Source organism: Anomaloglossus baeobatrachus, chromosome 6 (assembly GCF_048569485.1).
Source record: "Anomaloglossus baeobatrachus isolate aAnoBae1 chromosome 6, aAnoBae1.hap1, whole genome shotgun sequence".
NCBI classification, from domain to species: Eukaryota; Metazoa; Chordata; class Amphibia; order Anura; family Aromobatidae; genus Anomaloglossus; species Anomaloglossus baeobatrachus.
The window spans coordinates 261,399,782-261,424,683 of NC_134358.1; the positions used below are offsets into that span (position 1 = coordinate 261,399,782).

Sequence of the window (24,902 nt, forward strand, 5' to 3'; positions counted from 1 at the left end):
AATTTTCAAACCACCTTCCCAGGATCACCATCTCACTAAACAGGTGATACTGTATAATGAAGTTGCATAGAATGTCCAATTGTCCCTCATAGTCGCTGTCAATCACAGCATATCTGAGACTGCTAAAAGAGCTGTCATGCAGTGCTTGGTAACTTCTGGGATATAAGGGTAACCGTGCCCTACCCCAGAGGAAAATGTAAAAAAAATTTAGTTGGACTGCAAGCAGATATTTAACATATTGGACTCCAAAAACAACAAAAATAAATACAATGGGTATGGAAAGTATTCAGACCCTTTTTAAATTTTTCACTCTTTGTTTCATTGCAGACATTTGGTAAATTCAAAAAAGTTCATTTTTTTTCTCATTAATGTACACTCTGCGCCCCATCTTGTCAGAAAAAAACAGAAATGTAGACATTTTTGCAAAAACTGAAATATCACATGGTCATAAGTATTCAGACCCTTTGCTCAGTATTGAGTAGAAACACCCTTTTATGCTAGTACAGCCATGAGTCTTCTTGGGAATGATGCTCAGTTGGGTTTAGGTCAGGGCTCTGGCTGGGCCATTCAAGAATGGTCATACAGTTGTTCTGAAGCCACTCCTTTGTTAGTTTAGCTGTGTGCTTAGGGTCATTGTCTTGTTGGAAGGTGAAACCTTCGGCCAAGTTTGAGGTCCAGAGCACTCTAGAAGAGGTTTTCTTCCAGGATATCTCTGTACTTGGCCACATTCATTTTTCCATCAATTGCAACCAGTCGTCCTGTTCCTGCAGCTGAACAACACTCCCATAGCATGATGCTGCCACCACCATGTTTCACTGTTGGGATTGTATTAGGCAGGTGATGAGCAGTGCCTGGTTTTCTCAACACATACCGCTTAGAATTATCACCAAAAAGTTCTATCTTCGTCTCATCAGACCAAAGAATCTTATTTCTCATAGTCTGGGAGTCCTTCATGTGTTTTTTTTTGCAAACTCCATGGGAGCTTTCATATGTCTTGCACTGAGGAGAGTTTTCTGTTGGGCCACTTGGTGGAACTTTCTCCCATCTCCCTTCTGCATCTCTGGAGCTCAGCCACAGTGATCTTGAAGTTCTTCTTTACCTCTCTCACCAAGGCTCTTCTCCCATGATTGCTCAGTTTGGCTGGACGGCCAGGTCTAGGAAAGTTCTGGTGGTCCCAAACCTCTTCCATTAAGGATTCTGGAGGCCACTGTGCTCTTAGGAACCTTGAGTACTGCAGAAATTCTTTTGTAACCTTAGCCAGATCTGTGCCTTGCCACAATTCTATCTCTGAGCTCCTTGGGCAGTTCCTTTTTGACCTCATGATTCTCTTTTGGTCTGACATGGACTGTGAGCTGTGAGGTCTTATATAGACAGGTGTGTGCCTTTAAAAATCAAGTCCTATCAGTTTAATTAAACACAGCTGGACTCCAATTAAATAGTAGAACCATCTCAAGGAGGATCACAAGGAAGTGGACGGCATGTGACTTCAATAGGAGTGTCTGAGCAAAGGGTCTGAATACTTATGGCCATGTGATATTTCAGTTTTTCTTGTCTAATAAATTTGCAAAAATTTCTATTTCTATTTTTTTTTGTCAAGACGGGGTGCAGAGCGTATATTAATGAGAAAAAAATAAACTTTTTTAAATTTACCAAATGGCTGCAATGAAACAAAAGAGTGAAAAATATAAAGGGATCTGAATGTTTTCCGTACCCATTGTATTTCTGCAATGCAATGGCTCTGTGCAAAACAGAAAAAGAACAGAATCAGAAGAGGAAAACGATTTTCATAAGGTATTGGACTCCAAATATTTGATCATGGGTATACAGTACCTTGTGAAAGTTTTCACCCCCTTGGCTTTTTACCTATTTCGTTACATTACAACCTGTGCTTTAATATTTTATATTCCAATTTGTGTTTGATGTACATTTATGGGATACAATTAATAAAAATTGCCATGTGCATATCTATCCACCCTTTTGCTATGAAGCCCCCCTAAAATTTGTGGTGTAAGCAATTATCTTCATAAGTCACATTCTTAGTGGAAGGAAGTCCAACTATGTGCAATCTAATGACACATGGCCTGTTAGTATATATACACACCATTTCTGAAAGGCCACAGAGGCTGCAACATCATTAAGTAAGGGGCACCACTAACCAAACAATTCTATGAAGACCAAGGAGCTCTCCAAACAAGTCAGAGACAAACTTTTTGAGAGGTACAGGTCAGAGTTTCGTTCTAAAAAAACATCCCAATCTCTTATGATCCCCCGGAGCACCATCAAATCCATTATCATCAAATGAGTAGAGCATGGTACCACAACAAGCCTGCCAAGAGAGGGATATCCACGAAAACTCTCAGTCTGGGCAAGGAGGGCATTATTCATTGAGGCAGCACAGGGACCAATGATAACCACGAAAGAACTGCAGCGTTCCTAAGCAAAGACTGGAGTATCTGTTCATATGACCACAATAAGCCGTATGCTCCATAGAGCTGGCCTTTATCGAAGAGTGGCCAGAAAAAGCCTTTAACTTTAACTACAGCCAAACTTTGGAAGGCTTGTTTTAATTTTGCCAAAAGACATGTGGAAGACTCTCCAAATACTCTCCAGACTCTCCAGTAACTTTTTTGCTACCAAGGTGAATTTTATGTCTGGCACTGAACCAACAAAGCCCATCACCCCAAAAACACTATCTCCACAGTAAAGCACGGTGGTGGCAGTATCATGCCGTGGGGATGTTTTTCTGCAGCAGGGACAGGGAAAATGGATGTTCTAAAATAGACGGATATTCTTGAGTCTGTCAGTGATTTGAGACTGAGACGAAGGTTCTCCTTCCAACAAGACAATGAGTCAAAGCATACTGCTATAGAAACACTCGACTGGTTTAAGGGGAATATATTGGAGTAACCTAGTCAAAGCTCTGACCTTATCCAATTGAGAATCTGTGGTCAGACTTAAAGATTGCTGTTAACCAGACAAAATCATGTAGCTTGAGGGAGCTGTAGCATGTTTGCTTTGACGAATGGGCAAAAATCCCAGTGACAAGATGCGGAAAGCTCATGGAGACTTATCCAAAGAGACTTTCAGCTGTAATTGCCACATAAGTAGGGTCTACAAATTGCAGACTATAGGGGGGGGGGGTGAAAAGTTATGCGCACTGAAGTTTTCAGTTATTTATTGGTTGTTTGCTTTACAATAAAAAGAAAACCAAATGTTCACAGTAGTAGGCATGTTCTATACATGAACTGATTCAAACACTCAAAACACAAACAACAAACTGTGAAATTCCAAGTTGGGAGGTAGCAAAACACACAAAATGCCAAGGGAGTGAATACTTTCACAAGGCTCTGTATACTTATACGCCTTATACTCCTTTTTAGGATATTTTTTTTATTTAGCTGCTTTAGCAAGCAGCAGCTGCTAATGCAAACAAGATTTTAGGGTGTATAAAAAGAGAGATTAGATCCCGGGATCCCAATGTATTGTTACCCCTCTATAAATCACTTGTAAGGCCACATCTGGAATATGGGAACCAGTTTTATGCTCCACATTTTAAAAAGGACATTCAGAAGTTAGAGGCAGTTCAAAGGTGAGTAACTAGACTACTACAAGGAATGGAAGGCCTCCCATATGATGACAGGTTGAAAAAGTTAGCTATGTTTAGCTTAGAAAAAAAGACGTCTCAGAGGAGATCTCATTTATATGTATAAATACATGTGTGGTCAATATAAAGGACTGGCACATGACTTATTTCTTCCAAAGATAATACTAAGGACCAGGGGCACTCACTGCGAGTGGAAGAAAAGCGATTCCGGCAGCTAAATAGGAAAGGGTTCTTTACAGTTAGAGCAGCCAGACTGTGGAATGCCCTACCACAAGAGGTAGTAATGGCAGATACTATAACAGCTTTTAAAAAAAAAAAAAAGGGCTGAATGATTTCCTCAGTACACACAACATTGTAGGTTATAAGTGACTTAGTGACAAAGTGTATAATTGTGGAGGAAGGTTGAAGTAGATGGACCTAGGTCTTTTTTCAACCTATGTAACTATGTAATTCCTTGTAGTATTTCCCTTCCTAGTGTTTAAACATTAACTCTCGTTTTAATTTTATGAATCAATAATGTACTTGAAAAATCAGCAACTTTGTAACATATTTTATCAGAGAAAGTTTCCTTTTTCCTTGATTGATTTTTAACTCAGTTCATGGGTAAAATCTGTTTTCAGTGAAAATAAACTTTCCCGTTACTGAGATAAGAGATGGCAGTTGGTGTTTTTAAGATTCTGTGGAGCTGGAAGGAACTAGATACAGATACAGAAGTTCTGCTGCAAGTTCTCCTTAAATTACAGTTCTCCATAGACCTTTGTGAACCAACTGCCATCTTCTATCTCAGTCTATCTCAGAATTGGGGAAGTCTGTATTCACTGAAGACAGATTTTACCTGTGAATTGAGAATTTTGAGAATGAATGAATGGTCAGTTCACAAAGAAAAAGAAGCAGATTTCCCTAAGATACATTACTAAGTTTCTTATTTTGACAAGTACTATTTGTTTATGAAAAAATAAAATGACATAGCTATTTCATTTGGAATTTAATAACTACTTAGTATAGTAAAATGTACCATATTTTTCGCTTTATAAGACACACCCCCAAATTTGGTGCAGGAAAAGAGAATTTTTTTTAATGTTAAATGGGGTCCGTCTTATAATGCCAGTGTCCGTCTAACAAATCATATAGGGTATATGTCTCTTATAGCCCCCCATCCTAAAATTAGCCCCCTTAATCTGGATATGGCCCCCTTATATTGAATATAGCCCCCCTGTGCTGGCACATGTCCCCCTGTGCTGGCACAAGTCTCCTATAGCTGGCACAAGTCTGCTATAGCTGGCATACATCCCCATATTGCTGGCACAGGTCTCCTATAGCTGGCACAGGTCTCCTATAGCTGGCACACATCCCCATATTGCTGGCACAGGTCTCCTATAGCTGGCACAGGTCTCCTATAGCTGCCACATGTCCCCATATTGCTCGCAGACATCTCCTATAGCTGGCACACATCCCCTACAGCTGGCACAGGTCTTCTATTGCTGGCACATGTCCCCCTGTGTTTGTTATGGCCCCCATGCTGCTGCCCATAGTAAAATAAACACTTTACTTTACCTTCTCCAGTGCTGTCCTCCCTCGTGTCTCCCTCCGTGCTGCTGAGCTCCTGCACTTCCTGGTTCTCGGTGCTGGTCATGTGATCGACACAGCAGAGTGACATGATCTCTGCGTGCCTGATCACAGCGGCAGCAGGGAGCCCAGGGAGACACGCTGGAGGAGGTAAGTAAAGCTTTTTTATTTTAGGATGGGCAGCAGCATGAGGGGCATATCTAACACGGGGGGAGGGGGGGCATGTGCGATCAAAGGGGGGGCGCAGGCAGATATAATATGCGCCGCTCCCCCAGCCCATCGCCACAGTGCGGTTTCAGCACCATGGTGATGGACAGCGGCAGTGCATATTATATGAGCGGGAGCAGGAGATCTAACGCTGCCTCCTGCAGCCTCTACCAGCCTCCCTCAGCACCGCTCCAGAGTTGCCCCCACCTCCCCTGGACCCATATATTTGGATTATAAGACGCACCCCCTACTTTCCCCCAAAATTTGGGGGAACAAAGTGCGTCTTATAAAGCAAAAAATACGTTATATTTTTTCATATTTTTTCTATGAAAGACAAATTCAAAGTTAGAGTTAAGATTTTATTTTCTAAGCCCACTGACTTTTAAGTCTGCGATACCATGCTGGTGATATAGTAAGATTATGGTCTGAAGTTATTTAGTCTTAAATAATAGTCATGACGTCTCCTGCATCTGGAACCTGTAACCTTTCCAAAAATGAAAATCCGTATGTCACTGCAGGAAAGTGTTATGATGAATTATGTAGGCAATGCTAGTACGTAAGTAATTGTAGGCTGCAATAATCCCTAACATTTACATAGTGATGGCTGTGGGAAGCTAAGCCACCCAGACCAGATCTTCCAAAATGCTTATTTCGATTTAAGCTTCTTATATACAGTATGTACATAATTGTGGGATATCACATTGTCATTAAATTGCTATAGTTTATTGTATTGACTATATAATTATTATTTTCATTTTTTAGGCTGGAAGGAAAATCCAGTTGAATTTGATTCTGTCTTCAATGAGAGTACCTACACTTGGAGCTGGGGTAGCCCAGATATCTTACCCATGTTTGCTAAAGGTATTGTCTTTTAACCTATTTAGGGAGATAGGAGTGGGGGAGAAGTTTTACTTTTTATAAGTACCCATTCAGTTTAGTTTCTAGATTAAAAAGTACTATGGCAAGAATGGATTGGGGAGTCCAGACTATTGTATTGAAGCTATTTTTTTTATAGATACAATGAGCTAAATATCAAACTGATACATGGCTCCAGATCTTAAAGTGGATATTTTTTTTTTCATTTCACCTAGCTATTGCAGGGATAATAGGATTTGCACTATTTGGCCCCTAACGAGTTAATTTTCATTATGTCATGTAGGTGTTATGAGTTATATTATTTTTATTAATTATTTAAAGGGAACCAAACATCAGGATTTTCATGTATAAGGTGCAGCCAGTGCAGTACTGGCACTATTAGGCACAGGCTGTACATACCATTAGGGTGCAGCTCGGGTGTTTAGTCAGTGAAATCCAACTTTATAAAATTTGAAAATTCGTGCACCTTTTGATTGACGTGTGCACCTCTCTCCTAATGTCCGGGCGGGTTATGGACGTTTATCCCTGCCCCCCCCACTGCCCCCTGTTCTTCCCTCTCACTGGCCGTATGTAAATTTCTCTCTTCAGAAACATGGCGCCGGAGTTGGCACCTGTGCATAGCGCTTATCTCCGGCGCCATGTTTCTGAAGCCCGCTTTAGTTAGTATTTTGCAGGAGAGGGCAGCGCATGCGCCCTCGCTTCTTCAGATCCCGTTGTGACCGTAGGAGCGTACATGCTCACAACAGGACTGCAGAACAGCTGATGAGAGGACGCGATTAGCACCCCATCACTTTCCTTCTTAGTCAAATAGCCCTTACACAGCCTGGAGGTGTGTTTGGGGTCATTGTCCTGTTGAAAAATAAATGATGGTCCAACTAAACGCAAACCGGATGGAATAGCATGACGCTGCAAGATGCTGTGGTAGCCATGCTGGTTCAGTATGCCTTCAATTTTGAATAAATCCCCAACAGTGTCACCAGCAAAGCATCCCCACACCATCACACCTCCTCCTCCATGCTTCACGGTGGGAACCAGCCATGTAGAGTCCATCTGTTCACCTTTTCTACAAAGACACGGTGATTGGATGCAAAGATCTCAAATTTGGACTCATCAGACCAAAGCACAGATTTCCACTGGTCTAATGTCCATTCCTTATGTTCTTTAGCCCAAACAAGTCTCTTCTGCTTCTTGCCTGTCTTTAGCAGTGGTTTCCTAGCAGCTATTTTACCGTGAAGGCCTGCTGCACAAAGTCTCCTCTTAACAGTTGTTCTAGAGATGAGAAGGTGTGTCCAAACTTATATAAATAATAACTTATAAATAATTTTCTTAGGTAAATAGACAATCAGACATTTGTAGAGGGGAAGAAGACCCTGCACTAACGGTCAGACAATCTACGGGGTATTTGGGAAGGAAGCAGTAGGTTGGGGGTAGGTTGCAATGGCTCCAGTGGTAGTTGGGTTATTGCATGCTGTAGGCATTTTTGAATTAAATGAGTTGTGAGGTTGCATTTGGAGGTTTTAAGTTTGGAAGCTAGTCGAACATGTTGAGGCACTGAGATCTAGAGGATGGAGGACATCCCAGGAGACGTCTTTCAGACTATTGGGGGAGAAATGGATAAGCGTGGAGGTGAGAAAAAGATCTTGTGAGGACCCGAGATTATGTGTGGAGCATTACTGAGAGATTAGTTTGGAGATATATGGGGGAGACATATTATTGACAGCCTTGTAAGTCATTATTAGTAGTTTAAATTGGATTTGATGGGGATTTTTTAAGGCAGTGAAGGTTTTGGCAGAGGGGAGAGGCTGAGGAGTAGTGAAGAGAGGTGGCTTTACCAAGCAACACAGTTAAGGTCATACTGGAGAAGTGTGAAAGTATTAGTCAGGAGGCAACAGAAGAGGATGTTGCAAGTGTCAAGTTGAGAAACGATGCGAGCATACACTAACATTTTAGTAGATTTTGGGGTTGTGGAAAGGATCACAACTGGAAATATTTTTTCCTTGTAGGCAGCAGGATGTGGTAAGTGCTTGGATATGGATCTTGAAGGACAGGGAAGAGTCGGGGATTTCTTGGAGGCTTTGGACTTGCAGTACAAGGAAAAATGTAATGTCGTTTATAGTGATGGATAGATCTGGTAGGGTGACTGATTAAGATGGAAGAAAGATGATAAGTTTGGTTTTGTCCTCATTGGGTTTTAATAAACATAATGAAAAGAAGGAGGATATGGCTGATAGTCACCCTTGAATTCTGGACAGCCGAAAGGTGACATCTGGGCCAGAGAGGAAGATTTAGGTTTCATCAGCATACAGATGATACTGAAAGCCTTGGGACTTTGAGTTGTTCCAGGCCAAAAGTATAGATGAAGAAGAGTGGGCGACCCAGGACAGAGCCGTGAGGTACAGCAGCAGAGAGAACAGGATGATGAGGTAGTGTGGAAATGAGAGACGTTACATGTGCGATAAGTGAGGTGAGGTATGAGGTGGTCCAGGAGAGGGCAACGTCTTTGATACCAAGGGGAGAAAGGATCTGTTGCAGCAGGGAGTGGACAACTGTATTGAAAGCAGGAGACAGTTGAGAAGTATAGAATATTGTCTTAGCTTTGGCGATTAGTAAGAAGTTTTCACTGTGATTGGCAGCATCTGGGAGGGAGGGGGAATATGCACCCAAAGAAGACTGAGCAGAAATGCCCAGTTGGACTGCAAGCGGAGCGGTCACGTATTGCGCTCCGAAGACAACAAAGATGAACATCTCTGCAATGAAGTGACACATCGCAAACTGAAAAAAGTGACTGAATCAGGAAAGCGCATGGATTTTTACAAGTTATTTGAGTTATTTTTCAACACAGTGATAGGTTGTCTTTAAGGCTTTGGTTCTTTTCATGGACGTCATGGTTTAGGGTCATATGTTGTTTTTTCCCCAGTTAATAACTTGTAAAACTAATACATTAATCCAATTTAACAGATCTGTCATAGCCATCTTGAAATCATTAAAAAATTGAAGCTGTGTTAGAAGAAAAAACCTTATAGATTGTTTTTGTACTTATTTTCAGGAGCTACCGGTGACCATGTTTTTACACACTGTTACTTGGCAGAAAGTGAAGATTTTGCATCTGAAGATGCAACTAAATTGGATACTTGGGTTTTTGACCATGTGAAGGTGAGCCAAGATGTTCCAGATTTATTACCCAAAGTACTCCAGAAAAAATGATAACCCACATAGGAAATTTCAAGTGATACACATTATTGATGTGTCAAGATATAGTATGAGAACTATTATAGTATACATATCATTATGTTATATACTAGCTGTAGTACCCGGGCGTTGCCCTGGATAATAACTGTCTCTCTGTCTTTCTCCCAGTCTCTGTCTGTTTCTGTTTGTCTCTCTGTCTCTTTCCCTGTCTGTCTCTGTGTGTCTGTCTGTGTCTATCTCTCCGTCTGTCTCTGTATCAGTCTCTCTGTCTATCTCTATATTTGTGTCTCTGTGTCTCTGTCTGTCTCTATCTCTGTGTCTGTATCTCTCTAACGTATTTCCCTGTCTGTCTTTGTCTGTCTATCTGTCTCTTTTGCTGTCTGTCTCTTTCCCTTTCTGTCTTTGTCTGTCTCTTTCCTTGTCTGTCTCTCTGTCTCTTTCCTTGTCTGTCTCTCTCCCTGTCTGTCTCCTTCCCTGTCTGCCTCTGTCTGTCTGTTTCCCCATGTGTCTTTTTGTTTGTCTCTTTCTGTCTGTTTTTTTTTTCCTATCGGTCTCTGTGGGTCTCTGTTTGTCTCTGTCTCTTTCCCTTTCTGCCTCTGTCTGTCTGTGCCTGTCTGTCTGTCTGTCTCTCAGTCTTTGTCTGTGTCTGTCTCTCCACCAACATCATATTACCTCACACATAAGCTTCTTATACTATGAATGTCTTTTGTTCCTATAGCAACCAATCATAGTTCCTATTAATAGCCTGTAGCTCGCAGAGCCATTCACTTTAATAGAGTTATGTTTTTTGGAGAGTAACTGTAAAGCACGGGGTTACATTTTCTTGTCAAAACATAGTCTATGACGTTCCCTAAGTCACATGAGGCGTCTGTGCAAAATGTTATGATTGTAAATGCGACGGTGCAGATTCCTTTAGTGAACATACACACATACAACACATACATACACACATACATACATACACTCAGCTTTATATATTAGATTTATAGCTATATGTACATAGCCATGTACAATACAGATATTCAAAGAAAATGTCCCTTTTAGTCTTTCTTCAGGTCTGCTCAAAAGAACCAAACCATGTTACAGAAGCTTAATGAAGATAAAGTAGTTTTCTTTCTTCATCTCCTTGGATTGGATACCAATGGGCACGCTCACAGACCAGGCTCACGGTATGTAAAAGAAATATGGCTACAATGGCGTAGGTAGCTATTCAGCACAAATATGGATTAGTAAGAAATGTCCGAGCTATTATAACGTTCTAACACATTGCTCTACAGTAGTAGAGGAGTATATTATGTGGAAAGATGAAACCTGCTGAAGGTACTAGTGTTGCCAGGGAAAACCCCGCGTTCTTGCCACGTTTCTGCATTCTATTTTGTGTGTTTTTTTTTTTTAAATGTTTTTTTCCCCATTCATTTGAATGGGTGAAAAACGCTAAAAGAATTGACATGCTGAAAATGTTAATGGAAAAAATTAGCACCGTGTGCATTTCAGAAATTTCCTTCACATTGCTGGTGCAATAAAACGCAAGGAAAAATTGCGTGAGAAAACCACAATGTGTGAACACACCCTCATGGTTATTATTCCAAAGACTTTTTTTTTTTTTTTAACTCCATTTGGATTTGCTTAGTTTTCTGTCTGGCTAGTGTGTATTTAGAGTTTTGTTTTTACATTTATGGTATTGCTCAGTATGAATCACATATTAATTTTTTTTCTGCTGGTCACTATGCTAAAGGCTGTTGCTTGTTATATTATACTATTTGCACTATAAAGACATTTTGTATTTGCAATGTCATATGCTCTTAGCTGTAACTATTTTTTTAAACCCCAGCTGAGCTTTTTATTATTTCACTTGACAAACTGCAGGTTTTTTTTTGGTATGTAGGATTTTTTTTTTATATAAATAACCTTCATTACTTTTTTGGTGGGGGTGAGTGAAGGATAATAATTAAAAAAGTGTGTGTGTGTGTGTGTGTGTGTGTGTGTGTGTGTGTGTGTGTGTGTGTGTGTGTGTGTATAAACCGCTCACGAATGTTAGGGATATTTGGCATTGGGGTTAAAATTCAGGATTATCCTAAAATGCACTTTAACCTTTTCAGGTGAACTTAAAGGGAATCTGTCATTAGATTTTCACCACCTACTTGGAGCGTTGCATAGTGTAGGGGCAGAGATCCTGATTCCAGTAATGAGTCACTTACTAGGCTGCTCAGTGTAGTTTTAATAAAATTACTGTTTAATTAGCAGTAGATTATCATTAGAGGACTACTTGGCATGCTGCCAGGTAGTCCAGCATATTCATGAGCTCTGTATAACTGCTAGATGTGGGGCATGTGTGTCTAGTCAATACAGAACTGCTCTACACTTTGTGAATCGTACAGTGACAAGCCCCTACTACTTCAATAACATCATTAACCCAGGTATTGTACCTCTGCATGAACAACACAGGCATAATTTCATCTCCATGGATGACAATGCTGAAGTTCATCAAGGTCGCATCATTAGGGAACAGCTGCTGGAGACTGGAGTACCTCAAATGGAGTGGCCTGCACTTTCTACAGACCTGAATCCCAAAGAAAACTTGTGGGATCAGCTGTATCGCTTTGTAGAGGCTCGTAACTCTCTACCCCAGAACCTCAATGACCTAAGGGCTGCCTTTCAACACGAGTGGGATGCCATACCTCGGAAGACAATAACTCGACTTGTGAACAGCAGGAGACGTTGTAGTCAACCTGAAATTGATGCTCAAGGCCACATGACAAGTCATTGAGACATTGACATTTTTGGGGGGTATACCCACCACTGTTGTTGGCTTTTGTGTCTTTAAGTTGTTTGAGATGAGGAAATCACTATTGCCTGCTTCTACATAAATGCTCTAATTTCCTGATAAAATATCATTGTACAGTGAACTTCTTACATTTTTCATACATTTTATCCAAAAGCCAAATACCCCTAGCTTTTTGTGAGTTGTGTATGTATATACCATATTTTTCGGATTATAAGACTCACTTTTTTCCCCATATCTGGGGGAAAAATGGGGGTACATCTTATAATCTGGATATGCCTTACCAGGGTGGCGGTGGTGGTGCAGGGTCGGCGATACTGAGGGCTCGGAGGAGGGGGAAGTTTCACTGCAGTGGATCGGCTTAGGAGGGTCACAGGACAGAGGGTCAGCTATAACTGTGGGCTTTGGGGTATCGTGGCGGCAAGCGCCATTGATCTTCCGGCCGGCGTGCTGCAGGCTCCATTGAACCGCCGGTGCTTGACGCGATGGACTTCAAAATAATGGCCGCCGAGACCAATCTGTGTATGTGCCACCTCTATAGCCTTTTTTTTAAGTCCATTGTGTCAATCGCTGGCAGATCAATGGAGCCTGCAGCATGTTGGAAGATCAATGCCGCTCACTTGGATCAATGTTGACTCTGATCCCACCCATTGCAGCAATATATATGTTATTTATAAATATATTAATAAAATAAAAAAGTACCGTAAGTAAATCTAGTATTGCCGTATCCAAATCTGCCAATATATAAAATTGCGACCTGCCCAATCTATCAAAATAAATTCAACCCATAAGGTACGGTAAATGCAATTGTTAATAATTCCTTCTCGGTCACTTCATTGGGAAACACAGAACACCGGGATAGCCTGCTGCCACCTGGAGGCTGACACTGACATTACGGTACTGAAGCATTGCTGTGAACTGAAAAAGCGATCACAGTTCATCAGCTTCAAGTCCCCTAAAAGGACTAGTAAAAACAAGAAAAAGTTTAAAAAAAATATGAAAAACTTAAACACAAAAGTTCACATCACCCTGCTTTTGCCCAATTTAAAATTAAAACAACAATAAAAAAAACCTCCACATATATAATATAACAGCTTTCAGAAATGCCCGATCTAGCAAAATATAAAATCAATAATCTGATCGGTAAAGGGAGTAACGAGAAAAAAAATCAAAACGACAGATTTACCGTATTTTTCGGACTATAAGACGCACCTGACCATAAGACGCACCCTGGTTTTAGAGGAGGAAAATAGGAAAATAAAATTTTAACCAAAAAATATGGTCATGACACACTGTTATGGGGCGAAGATCTGCTGCTGACACTGTTATGGGGGTAATGTCCCCAAATTCTCTACTAAGGTACCCCATTCTGATAAGGATCCTCATGCCTTGTATATGATCCTGCTCATATACCCCCCATCCTGCTAATAATATACCCCCCATCCATCCTGCTAATAATATACCTTCCATTCATCCTGCTCATGATATACCCCCATCCATCCTGCTCATGATATACCCCCATCCATCCTGCTCATGATATGCCCCCATCCATCCTGCTCATGATATACCCCCATCCATCCTGCTCATGATATGCCCCCATCCATCCTGCTCATGAAATGCCCCCATCCATCCTGCTCATGAAATGCCCCCATCCATCCTGCTCATGAAATGCCCTCATCCATTCTGCTCATGATATGCCCCCATCCATCCTGCTCATGAAATGCCCCCATCCATCCTGCTTCCTGCTCATGATATGCCCCCATCCATCCTGCTCATGAAATGCCCCCATCCATCCTGCTTCCTGCTCATGATATGCCCCCATCCATCCTGCTCATGAAATGCCCCCATCCATCCTGCTCATGATATGCCCCCATCCATCCTGCTCATGATATGCCCCCATCCATCCTGCTCATGATATGCCCCCATCCATCCTGCTCATGAAATACCCCCATCCATCCTGCTCATGATATGCCCCCATCCATCCTGCTCATGAAATGCCCCCATCCATCCTGCTCATGATATGCCCCCATCCATCCTGCTCATGAAATGCCCCCATCCATCCTGCTCATGATATACCCCCCATCCATCCTGCTCATGAAATGCCCCCATCCATCCTGCTCATGATATGCCCCCATCCATCCTGCTCATGAAATGCCCCCATCCATCCTGCTCATGATATGCCCCCATCCATCCTGCTCATGATATTCCCCCATCCATCCTGCTCATGAAATGCCCCCATCCATCCTGCTCATGAAATGCCCCCATCCATCCTGCTCATGAAATGCCCCCATCCATCCTGCTCATGAAATGCCCCCATCCATCCTGCTCATGAAATGCCCCCATCCATCCTGCTCATGATATGCCCCCATCCATCCTGCTCATGAAATGCCCCCATCCATCCTGCTCATGATATGCCCCCATCCATCCTGCTCATGATATGCCCCCATCCATCCTGCTCATGAAATGCCCCCATCCATCCTGCTCATGATATACCCCCATCCTGGTAAATGGCGTGTATCCTGTGGCACAGGAAAAAAAAAAATGAACGTTTATACTTACCTTTCCTCACTCCCTGAAGCACCGATCTCTGTCTCAGCTGCAGCGCCGCTGTGTGGAGCCGTCACGGGTGTCTGCAGCATCGCGTCTTCCTGTCTGTGCCGGCGGTAAGCTGATCGATTCTGGTGGATACTAGCGGCGCGCACAGCGATGACGTCATCACGGTGCGCGCCGCTAGTGTCCAGATCAGCTGACCGCCGGCACAGACAGGAAGACGCGATGCTGCAGGGGGGCGGCTCCACACACGGTGACGGGTGAGTACACTGATTCACTGCACCCCGCGCTGATAATGATGCACGGGGGGCAGTGAATACAGCCGCACATGATCACTCCAGGCTGTAGTTGCCAGGGGTGATCACGGCCGGCTGCTAATTATGCACACCCCCCCCCTTCCCGCCCATCACCCCGCCCACCTGTCAGCGCCGGTTTCGCTGAGAGATGATGGGCGGGAGGATGGGCGTGCATATGTAATGAGCGGGCCCACGTGTTCACGGCAGGCTGCTGCAGGCTGCTACAGCCTGCTGGTGCGGCGATGACCCGCTCCACCGCGGCACCCTCATTCCCCGCACCCGCAACCTTATAGTCAGACCATAAGACGCACCCCCCACTTTCCCCCAACATTTGGGGGGAAAAAAGTGCGTCTTATGGTCCGAAAAATACGGTACGTTTTTTGGTCACCGCAACATTGCATTAAAAAGCAATAACAGGGGATCAATACATCACATCTATCAAAAACTGATATACGGTCATTAAAGCATCAGCTCAGGATGCAAAAAATAATCCATCACTAAACCCCAGATCCTGAAAAATGAGAACTTTATGCGTCTCAGAAAAGTTTTACAAAAGCGCAATTATTTTATTTATTTTTTTTGACAAATTTCAGAATTTTTTTTTTCACCAGTTAAATAAAATTAAAAGTATACATGTTTGGTATCTATGAACTCGTACTGACCTGGAGAATTGTACAGCCCATACAATTTAATCATATAGTGAACTGAGTAAATGAAAAAAAAAAACCAAAAACAATCAAAGAATTGCACTTTTGTGTGCAATTTCATCGTCGAAAACGAAAAACTGAAAATTACCAGAGAGTGAAGGGAGTGAAGAGCTGTAATTCCTAAGCCCTTCGTCCAGTTAGGATGTGAGTACCCACAAATTAAGAGTTTAGTCACATCTGCGTATAAAATCTGCACGTGCAATGTGAGAAAAAAAATCTCATTGCACTCGCACCAATGTTAAACAATAGAGCAGAGCATATCTGCAGGTTTTTCCTGTGCAAAATTCGGCGTGCTAGGCAAATCACAGCATATTGCGAGTGCCTTACCAATTCAAGTCAGCGGGTTCAAGGAAAATGTGCGGCACAGAGACATGTGTACGTAATTTGTTTTTTAACATAATCTTTTACATACTTCAGGAAGCTAGGATAACAAGATAGAGATTAAACAGCTATATAATGTCTCACCCCCTACATATTCTAAGCTGGTACCCTTTAGTGCCTTTCCTGTGGCACTGAAAGGTGTTTTGCCTTGGATTTAGCAACAAAATAAATAACTAATTTTTGTTAGCCATCTAAAGTAAAGCAGACAGCAAACAGAGGTCACCCTCTGCTGTTTTTTTAAATTATATAATAAAAAAAAAAAATATGAGGTCACCCCCCAAATGGGATCACCAACCAAGGTGAAGCTGACAACTGGGGTCTGGTATTCTCAGGCTGGGGAGGCCCATGGTTATTAGTCCCTTATCAGCCTAAAAATTGCAGCTTGCAGCCACCCCAGAGGTGGCACCTCCATTAGATGTGCCGATCCCATTGCCCTGGTGCTGCAACAAACAGGGTAATGGTTTGTAGGGTTGATGTCAGCTGGATAATGTCAGCTGACATAAAAAATAAACATACCAGTCCCCAGCTGTCTGCTATACCTTGGCTGGTTATGAAAAATGTGAAGAATCCCATGTCTTTTTTTATATTAATTGCTTATTTTTTTGCTAAATACAAGGACAAACATCCTTTTGTGCCACATGAAGATACAAAATGTCACTTTCATCTCTCTCCAAGACGATATCAGAGCAACAATGGAGCCATATTTCACACACGAATGTGAGTGAACCTAAAAAGCTGCAAGTCTTCACTTAAACCCATATTGATTGTATAACTGTACCTTGTATGTTTTAGTAAATCACCAGAATGTCAAAGCTAGTGTCTCTGTTATATATATACAGTACAGACCAAACGTTTGGACACACCTTCTCATTCAATGAGTTTTCTTTATTTTCATGACTCTGAAAATTGTATATTCACATTGAAGGCATCAAAACTATTTATTAAAACATGTGGAATGAAATACTTAAAAAACTGTGAAACAACTGAAAATATGTCTTATATTCTAGGTTCTTCAAAGTAGCTATCTTTTTCATTCATTACTACTTTGCACACTCTTGGCATTCTCTTGATGAGCTTCAAGAGGTAGTCACCGGAAATGGTTTTCCAACAGTCTTGAAGTAGTTCCCAGAGATGCTTAGCACTTGTTGGCCCTTTTGCCTTCACTCTGCGGTCCAGCTCACCCCAAACCATCTCGATTGGGTTCAGGTCTGGTGACTGTGGAGACCAGGTCATCTGGCGTAGCACCCCATCACTCTCCTTCTTAGTCAAATAGCCCTTACACCGCCTGGAGGTGTGTTTGGGGTCATTGTCCTGTTGAAAAATAAATGATGGCCCAACTAAATGCAAACCGGATGGAATAGCATGCTGCTGCAAGATGCTGTGGTAGCCATGCTGGTTCAGTATGCCTTCAATTTTGAATAAAAGTCCAACAGTGTCACCAGCAAAGCACCCCCACACCATCACACCTCCCCCTCCATGCTTCACGGTGGGAACCAGCCATGTAAAGTCCATCCGTTCACCTTTTCTACAAAGACACGGTGGTTGGATCCAAAGATCTCAAATTTGGACTCATCAGACCAAAACACAGATTTCCACTGGTCTAATGTCCATTCATTGTGTTCTTTAGCCCAAACAAGTCTCTTTTGCTTGTTGCCTGTCCTTAGCAGTGGTTTCCTAGCAGCTATTGTACTATGAAGGCCTGCTGTACAAAGTCTCCTCTTATCAGTTGTTCTAGAGATGAGAAGGTGTGTCCAAACTTTTGGCCTGTACTGATATATATATATATATATATATATATATATATATATATATATATATATATATATATATATATATATATATATATATATATATATATATATATATATATATATGCAAATGCAGAAGGCGGAAATTGCAGCACACTCCAAGTCATCCAGTAAAAGTATTAACTTTGTCACTTCGGAGCCTTCATGCTGATTTAGCACTACAATTATTTCTACATATCTTTTTATAAGGCACCACTCTTGGTCTTCCATTTGTGGCAGAATCTTCAGCTGCCCCCCTACACCTGTATGTAGCTTTGCTGCAGTTTTCCGCACCACCACTGTGATGGGAACATGGGGGTAAATCAGTTCTGTGCCACCTTCATTTGCTGGATGGATCAATAAGAATAACACAGCTCAGTCATCATATAGGATGAAAGTACGATGGGAGTAACACTTTTTTAAAGATTATTTGCCAAATTGATGCATTATTACAATTTTTTAATTTATATGCAATGGAACAATAAATTAGTTACAAAACATGGCACATCTTTTGACCCCTTCCCAACCTGTAGCATGCATTTGCATTACTAATCAGTTGTGGATGTATGTTGTGGGACCTGTAGCTGAGCCTGCCTCGTACATGGTAGGTGCTGGCCGTCTGATACGTCTGGAACCTAAATCTATCTAATAGTAGCGATTGGTGCTAGCTCCGACCAATGATATTTAAAAAAGTTGTCCGACATTAAACTCCCAAATTTTTTTAAGCTAATCTGTGCTGTATTGTCATCTAAAACATTCCTAATTTTTTTGTTGTTTTCTAACTTTTGTTCCTATTGAATTATTCCTTTATTATCTGCAGACACTTTAACTGCAACTCAAGCAAACTTGATGTTTTCCTTTCCTTGGTTGCCAAACCTCACAGTCATAGCTGGCACTGCCCAGCCTCACTGTCCAACCTCACACTCTGCACACTCATTGGCTGTCAATATTCTGCTTAGCACTGATCGCTCCAGCATTGGAAATACAGAGCAGTGATACTACCTCTCATCTGTGACAGCACAATTACCTCACATCACATCCACTGCACATATAATGTAGTAATGTGCCCATCCTTGTGCTCATAATATAGTAATGTTCCCTGTCCTTGTGCCCATCCTATAGTAATGTGCCCCATTTTTGTCCCCATTTTGTAGTAATGTGCCCCATCCTTTTCCCCATCCTATAGTATTGTGCCCATACTTCTGCTCATCCTGTAGAAATGTCCCCTTTCCTGGTCCTCTTCTTATAGTAATGCCCCCTTTTCTGGTCCTCTTCTTATAGTAATGCCCCCTTTCCTGGTCCTTTTCTTATAGTGATGCCCCCTTTCCTAGTCCTCTTCTTGTAGCAATGTCCCCTTTCCTGGTTCTCTTCTTATAGTAATGTCCCCTTTCCTGGTCCTCTTCTTATAGTAATGTCCCCTTTTCTGCTCCTCTTCTTGGAGCAATGCTCCATCCTGTAGTAGTGTCCCCTATTGTGCCATTATTCACACATGCAAAATAATCCCAAAGACAAATTCTTCTCCCCTGTCCTCGTTTCTTTGTGAGACAGTTTCCTGCTTCTTGAACGCTGCCGGTGCAGGGACCGTTGCTGGCAGTGCTTTATATCAGAGGACAGATTCCCGGGCGCTACGCAGGGTTGAGCTCTCTATACAGCTTCTCCAATGATCTGCTGCTGGCCTCTAATTGGCCGGCGGCTGATCATTAGAGTAGCTGTATACAGAGCTCGCATCTGCGCAGCGCCCGGAAATCTGACCTCTGATATGAAGCGCTGATTGCGCGGCCTCAGCACAGGCACCGATCAGCAAGGGGTCTGCAGACCTGCACACCGCAAGCAGCATCAGGGGCCGCATACGGCGTACAGGCAGTTTTTGAGACCACTGCACTACAGGATGTGTGTGAGGGTGCGGGGGAAGGGGGAAGGGACTCCACACACTGTACCCACCCAGCAGGCCAGCAACATGACCTCGGCTGTGTTGCCCGTCAACAAGGTCCTGCCCCTGTTGAGGTGACATCACAGGAAGCAGGAGAGGTCACATGAACACTCTGAGCCAGGGGAGATGGGTTGACAGCAGAGCAAGTAGGTAGTTGAAATCTACTTACCTGCCCCAATGTAGCCCAATAGTAAAATGACAAAAAAAAAGGCAAAATAAGCCAGATAACCCCTTTAACCAAATATATATGTATATATAAACACAAAGGAGTTTTTGTTCAATTTCTCTGTAATCATGATGCCAGGTTTTATACCACTTTGAGCAACATGAAGGTGAAACACAAAAAAACACTTTCACCCCACCCTCCCCTGTATCCCAAAAAAACAAGCGCTCAAATGGGTATGTCGATGGAAACATAAAAAGGTTACAGTTCTAGGAGGAAGGGGAGGAAAAAACTACAGTACGAAACGGAAAAATTGTTCTGATAGGAAGGGTTAAATATGAGTTTGGGATTTATTTACCTTTTGTTAAAGTTTTTTTTTAAGAAGATTTTTAGCTTTTTTAATAGCACCATCCCAAAATGAGATGGGAAAAAACTAGATAAAACTGTAATAGCCAAATTTATTGCTTATTTTATTACTTTACACCAATATTTTTTACTTTAATCAGTTTTGGTGTCCTCCCCCAATAGTTCTTTAGCACATTTGGGACCAGAATTTCGGTGCATTTTGCTTAGTAAATCTCCTCCACCGTTGTGTAGTTTGATGTGTGCATGTGAGACGCAACAGATAAAATATTCCGTTTTCTAGACACTGTTTGAATACAATACGTGAATATCTTCAGTAAGCAAAGTTATCATGGCCTCAGTCTATGGGGCCTCCTGGAATAGCTCTTTTATGTCCTAAAAGTCCCTTAAATAATTTTCTTCAGTGCTTTTACAGAAATGCATCAAATCTGCAGAACATCTGTACATTACGTTGTGTTTTTCCCCAGATCTATAGCACGAGGTGTTTGTGCCTCTGGAGAGTTAGCTGCATTGTTCATGAAATGAAATGAAATGGTCTCAGGCGAATGAATGTGACGTGAAGGTCACTCGCATCTTCAGACATTGTCAGATCTCTCCATGAGACAGAAAATTAATAACTAGCTTTCTTTCCAAATGTGTATGGCAAAATGGAACCTATTGCACTTTCCTGTCTTTTTTCATTTCTTCGCTGCTTATCATTACAATGAGTGTGTTTCTGATCCATTCCCAAAAAGCGAGTACAAAGACAATGTGAAGAAAGTTGATGAAGGAGTCAAAGAGATGGTAACCCTGATTGAAGACTTTTATGGAAATGATGATAAAACAGCTTTCATCTTCACCTCTGACCACGGCATGACAGACTGGGGTGAGTAGATCTGTGCATGGCTATGTATTATTTCGTATTTTCTACAATGCCTTGTATCATCCCCTTTGTCATAAAAAAATCGGCCACAGGAGAATTGTCCATGAATAAGTATCTCGATCTGTGTGATATCTGCGATACTGATTGTGGAAACTTATCAGGGAATATCTGTCCTGCAAAGAAACCTGCATTGTAGAAGTCCCCATGGTCGACATAACTTGTAGCAAAGTTCAATGTAGAAGTAGAAGACTTGGTTTTACTTGATATATTCAGACTTCTGGATGAATACCCTTCCACCTGATATTATTGGAAGTAGTGTATGTATGATACGTGGTGGGATATATAATATTTCAGAACTGTATCTGCTTTATTCTAAAGGATTACTTCTATCATTGAAAGTTACCTATCTATAGGAGCTCTATATTTGGCTGTCTCTTGTAGACATGTAGTCCCCAATCCATCAAGATGGTTGATTTTCTTGCTGGCCTTGATGAGGGGGCATGGTAAAGTCAGACTGTCCTTTATTAAGAGAAGGAGTGGCGAGTGGCAAGTGCCTTGCCATAAATCTTTGTGATATAATGAACACTTAAGCTCGTCATCATTTAGACCAGCTGGGGCGTCATGCCCCCACCGTGCCCCTGTCCCACCCCAGCTCCGGCCATTACAGTGGACTTGTGTGAAAACTCTGAGTAGCACAAAAATGTTGCGACTTTCCAGAAAACTTTACGCCATAATTGCGGGCAAAGTTACTTTGATGTATTGGGGGCCATAGAGAATAAATAGAGCAGTAGCTTGCTTGTACGGCCTTCGCTGCTCCCTGACCGGACATTTTCGAGCTCCCATCTTGAGATTAGTGGGAGGAGATCTACAGGGTAAAGATTACAACCTTGTCACCTATCATGTGAATAGGTGATCTCTTACAATGTTGGGAGTAACCCTTTAAGGGATTTTATCTCATTTTTTGCCATTAAAGCTTTATTTCTTGGAATATTGGGTGCTATTACAGACTCCAACACAATTATTTGAAAAGCCATTCCTTCTATTTAACATTGGAGGAACTATATTGCAATGCGATGAGTTAGGTTTGCCTTCCAGGATTCTGCATTGCTGTATCGAGATTGTCAGCACTTGTCATTTTTAAATCTACCGTAATTATGTTCTATGTAGCACATACTAGGGTCAATGTCTTTGACGGTAACTTATCTTACAATGATTCTTTTGGCGTGTGGGAAGATACTGGAGTATCATTAGGAAACCCACACAAATATAGGGAGAATATACATACTATATGAATCCTGGGCCCTAGAGCTGTAAGACAACAGTCCTAACCTCTTAGCCACCGTGCTGGTCATGTTCGTGGTGACTAACCTTTCTCACAAACAAATAAGTTGCATAGATCTATAAGGTACAAGGGAATAGGGTTATAAACATTTACTATAGTTAGTTTGGTTTAACCCCTTCATGACATGCCATTTTTTTATGTTGTTTTTATTGCTTTTATTTCTGAAGGTGCCATAAGATTTTTCTTTTATTTTTCCTTTAAAATTACTCACAATGACTTGTTTTTCACAGTTCATGTTGTAGTTTTGATTGAGATTATTTTTCCATATAGTGTACTGGAAAAAATAATTAATTGTAGTGAAATGGTAAGAAATAAGGATAGGATAAAAGAAATAGGCTTTTATTTTTACAGTTTTTATGGTGTGGTAATAATGAGCAGGCAATTTGATTCTCAATGTCTGTGAAATTACAGTAGTACCAAATATTTATGATTTTTTTTTTTATTTAAGTAGTTAAAAAAATTTCCGAATAAAAAAAAAAAATTGTATTGTGTCGCCATTTTCGGAGACCCGTAACTTTTTTCCCCCCATTGTTAGACGTATACGAGGGCTTGTTTTGGGCTTGGCAGGCTGACCCCTTTTTTTTTTTAATGCCTTTTTTGGTTAGTATACAACAATTTGATCTCTTTTTATTGTAATATTTTAGAGAACAAAAATACCTCAAAGAGTCAGCTCACCTGTGTTCCCAATGCATCTTGCAGATTAATTCAGGTCTTTTGTAGGAGACTTGGAGTGCAGCCAAGGATAAAAGCATGTAGAAAAAAATCCAGCATCCCGATCCCGATGAATATAAAATCCGATTTATTAGATGTACATCATTAAAACGAACTTATGCAGAGCATACAATAATATTAGGGCTAGCAAATCGTAATTCAGAGAAAATTCTTAATCAATGCATAAGATTGTTTAGTAGTTTACATCTAATAAATCAGATTTTGTATTCATCACGATCTGGATGCTGGATTTTTTTTTCTATATAATTGTTTTTTAGAGAGGAGCGAGAACAAAAAAGTCTAAATTTTTGCATTTTGACTATTATTCTCATTACAGTTTTTATCTTCCATATTAATTCACTTTATATTTTGCTAGATCATACTTTTATGGATGTGTTGTTTTTTCTGATTAACACTGGAGATCAAAATTAGAGAACAACACATAATTTCATAAATGTTGCAGTCATTGTGTAGTCCTATTTGATTATATCCTAACATGAGTAACCTAGCAGTATTTTAAAATGATTTCATCAACTGAATTTATTCCAAAGCACATAAAAAATGTAAATGAGATAAATGAAAAAGAACTCGGATCAAAATTAGAGAACGCTTTAAGACACCTGCAAGTTATTGGTGATAATTTGGATAAAACTTGCTGCCTAACTTTCCAGTTTGCATTGACTTTGCAAAAATGATGTACCGTTCCAAAGCGACTGAAACCCTCCGGCAGTAGGTTGTCCAGATGAAGGCCAAACTGGTGACCCTATGAGCCATAGCAAGAGAAATTGGTCTTTCAAAGTCTGTGATTTCAGGAATATTACATCTTTATAACATCACAAATTCTTTCAAGTCCCCCAAGAAGGCTGGTCACCCTAGAAAGACAAATGTAAGAGAGGATAGGATAATGCAGAGAATCTCCATGGGTAATAGTTTCAACACTTCAGCTGGAATTACTTGGGAGTTCAGCACTGAACAGGGTAAGGATCTGTCTCATCATACAGTGCCACAATCTTTAAGAGCATTTGGACTGAAAGCCCACTCTGCAGTGACCAAACCTCTCATTAGCAGAAAGAGTCAAAAGGAGCTTGTAGTGTGGACAGAGGAAAAGTTCATTTTAGTAATGAAAGGAAGTTTCTTTTATTTGGTTCTTATGGAAAACATTATGTTCATGACAAACTGGGAAAGACTGAATCCACAGTGCATTAAGAAGTCAGTAAAAGATGGTGGAGGAAGTGTAATGGTTTGGGGAATGTTTTCTGCAGCATGAGTTGCTTATCTCATACAGCTACATGGCAGAATGAATGCAAGTGTGCATCAGAACCTTCTTCAACAACATACTGTTTCTTACTTGCATTCATCACTCAATCAGCCAGCAATTTTCATGCAGGACACTGCCCCCTGTAACACAGCAAAATGGGTAAAGCAGTTCCTTGTAACAGAAAACATTGAACCAGTGAAATGGCCAGCCCAGAGTCCTGATCTAAACCCAATAGAAAGTCACCAAGGATTTTCCAGATATTAAGTTATGACCAAGAAACCCACATCAGTCAAAGAATTGTGGAAGAGACTGGAAGAAGAGTGGACCA

At 41.2% G+C, this 24,902-nt stretch overlaps 1 protein-coding gene across 3 annotated transcripts in view; it reads left to right on the forward strand.

Moving 5' to 3' along the window:
* Nucleotides 1–24,902, forward strand: part of PIGN (phosphatidylinositol glycan anchor biosynthesis class N) — a 478,983-nt gene that overhangs the window by 67,888 nt on the left and 386,193 nt on the right. For all 3 annotated transcript variants that reach the window (XM_075314844.1, XM_075314846.1, XM_075314845.1), the window contains exons 4-7: nucleotides 6,140–6,238; nucleotides 9,300–9,406; nucleotides 10,487–10,611; nucleotides 21,136–21,266. In XM_075314844.1, the coding sequence (XP_075170959.1) occupies nucleotides 6,140–6,238; nucleotides 9,300–9,406; nucleotides 10,487–10,611; nucleotides 21,136–21,266 (462 nt within the window). The remainder of the gene's footprint in view (nucleotides 1–6,139; nucleotides 6,239–9,299; nucleotides 9,407–10,486; nucleotides 10,612–21,135; nucleotides 21,267–24,902) is intronic.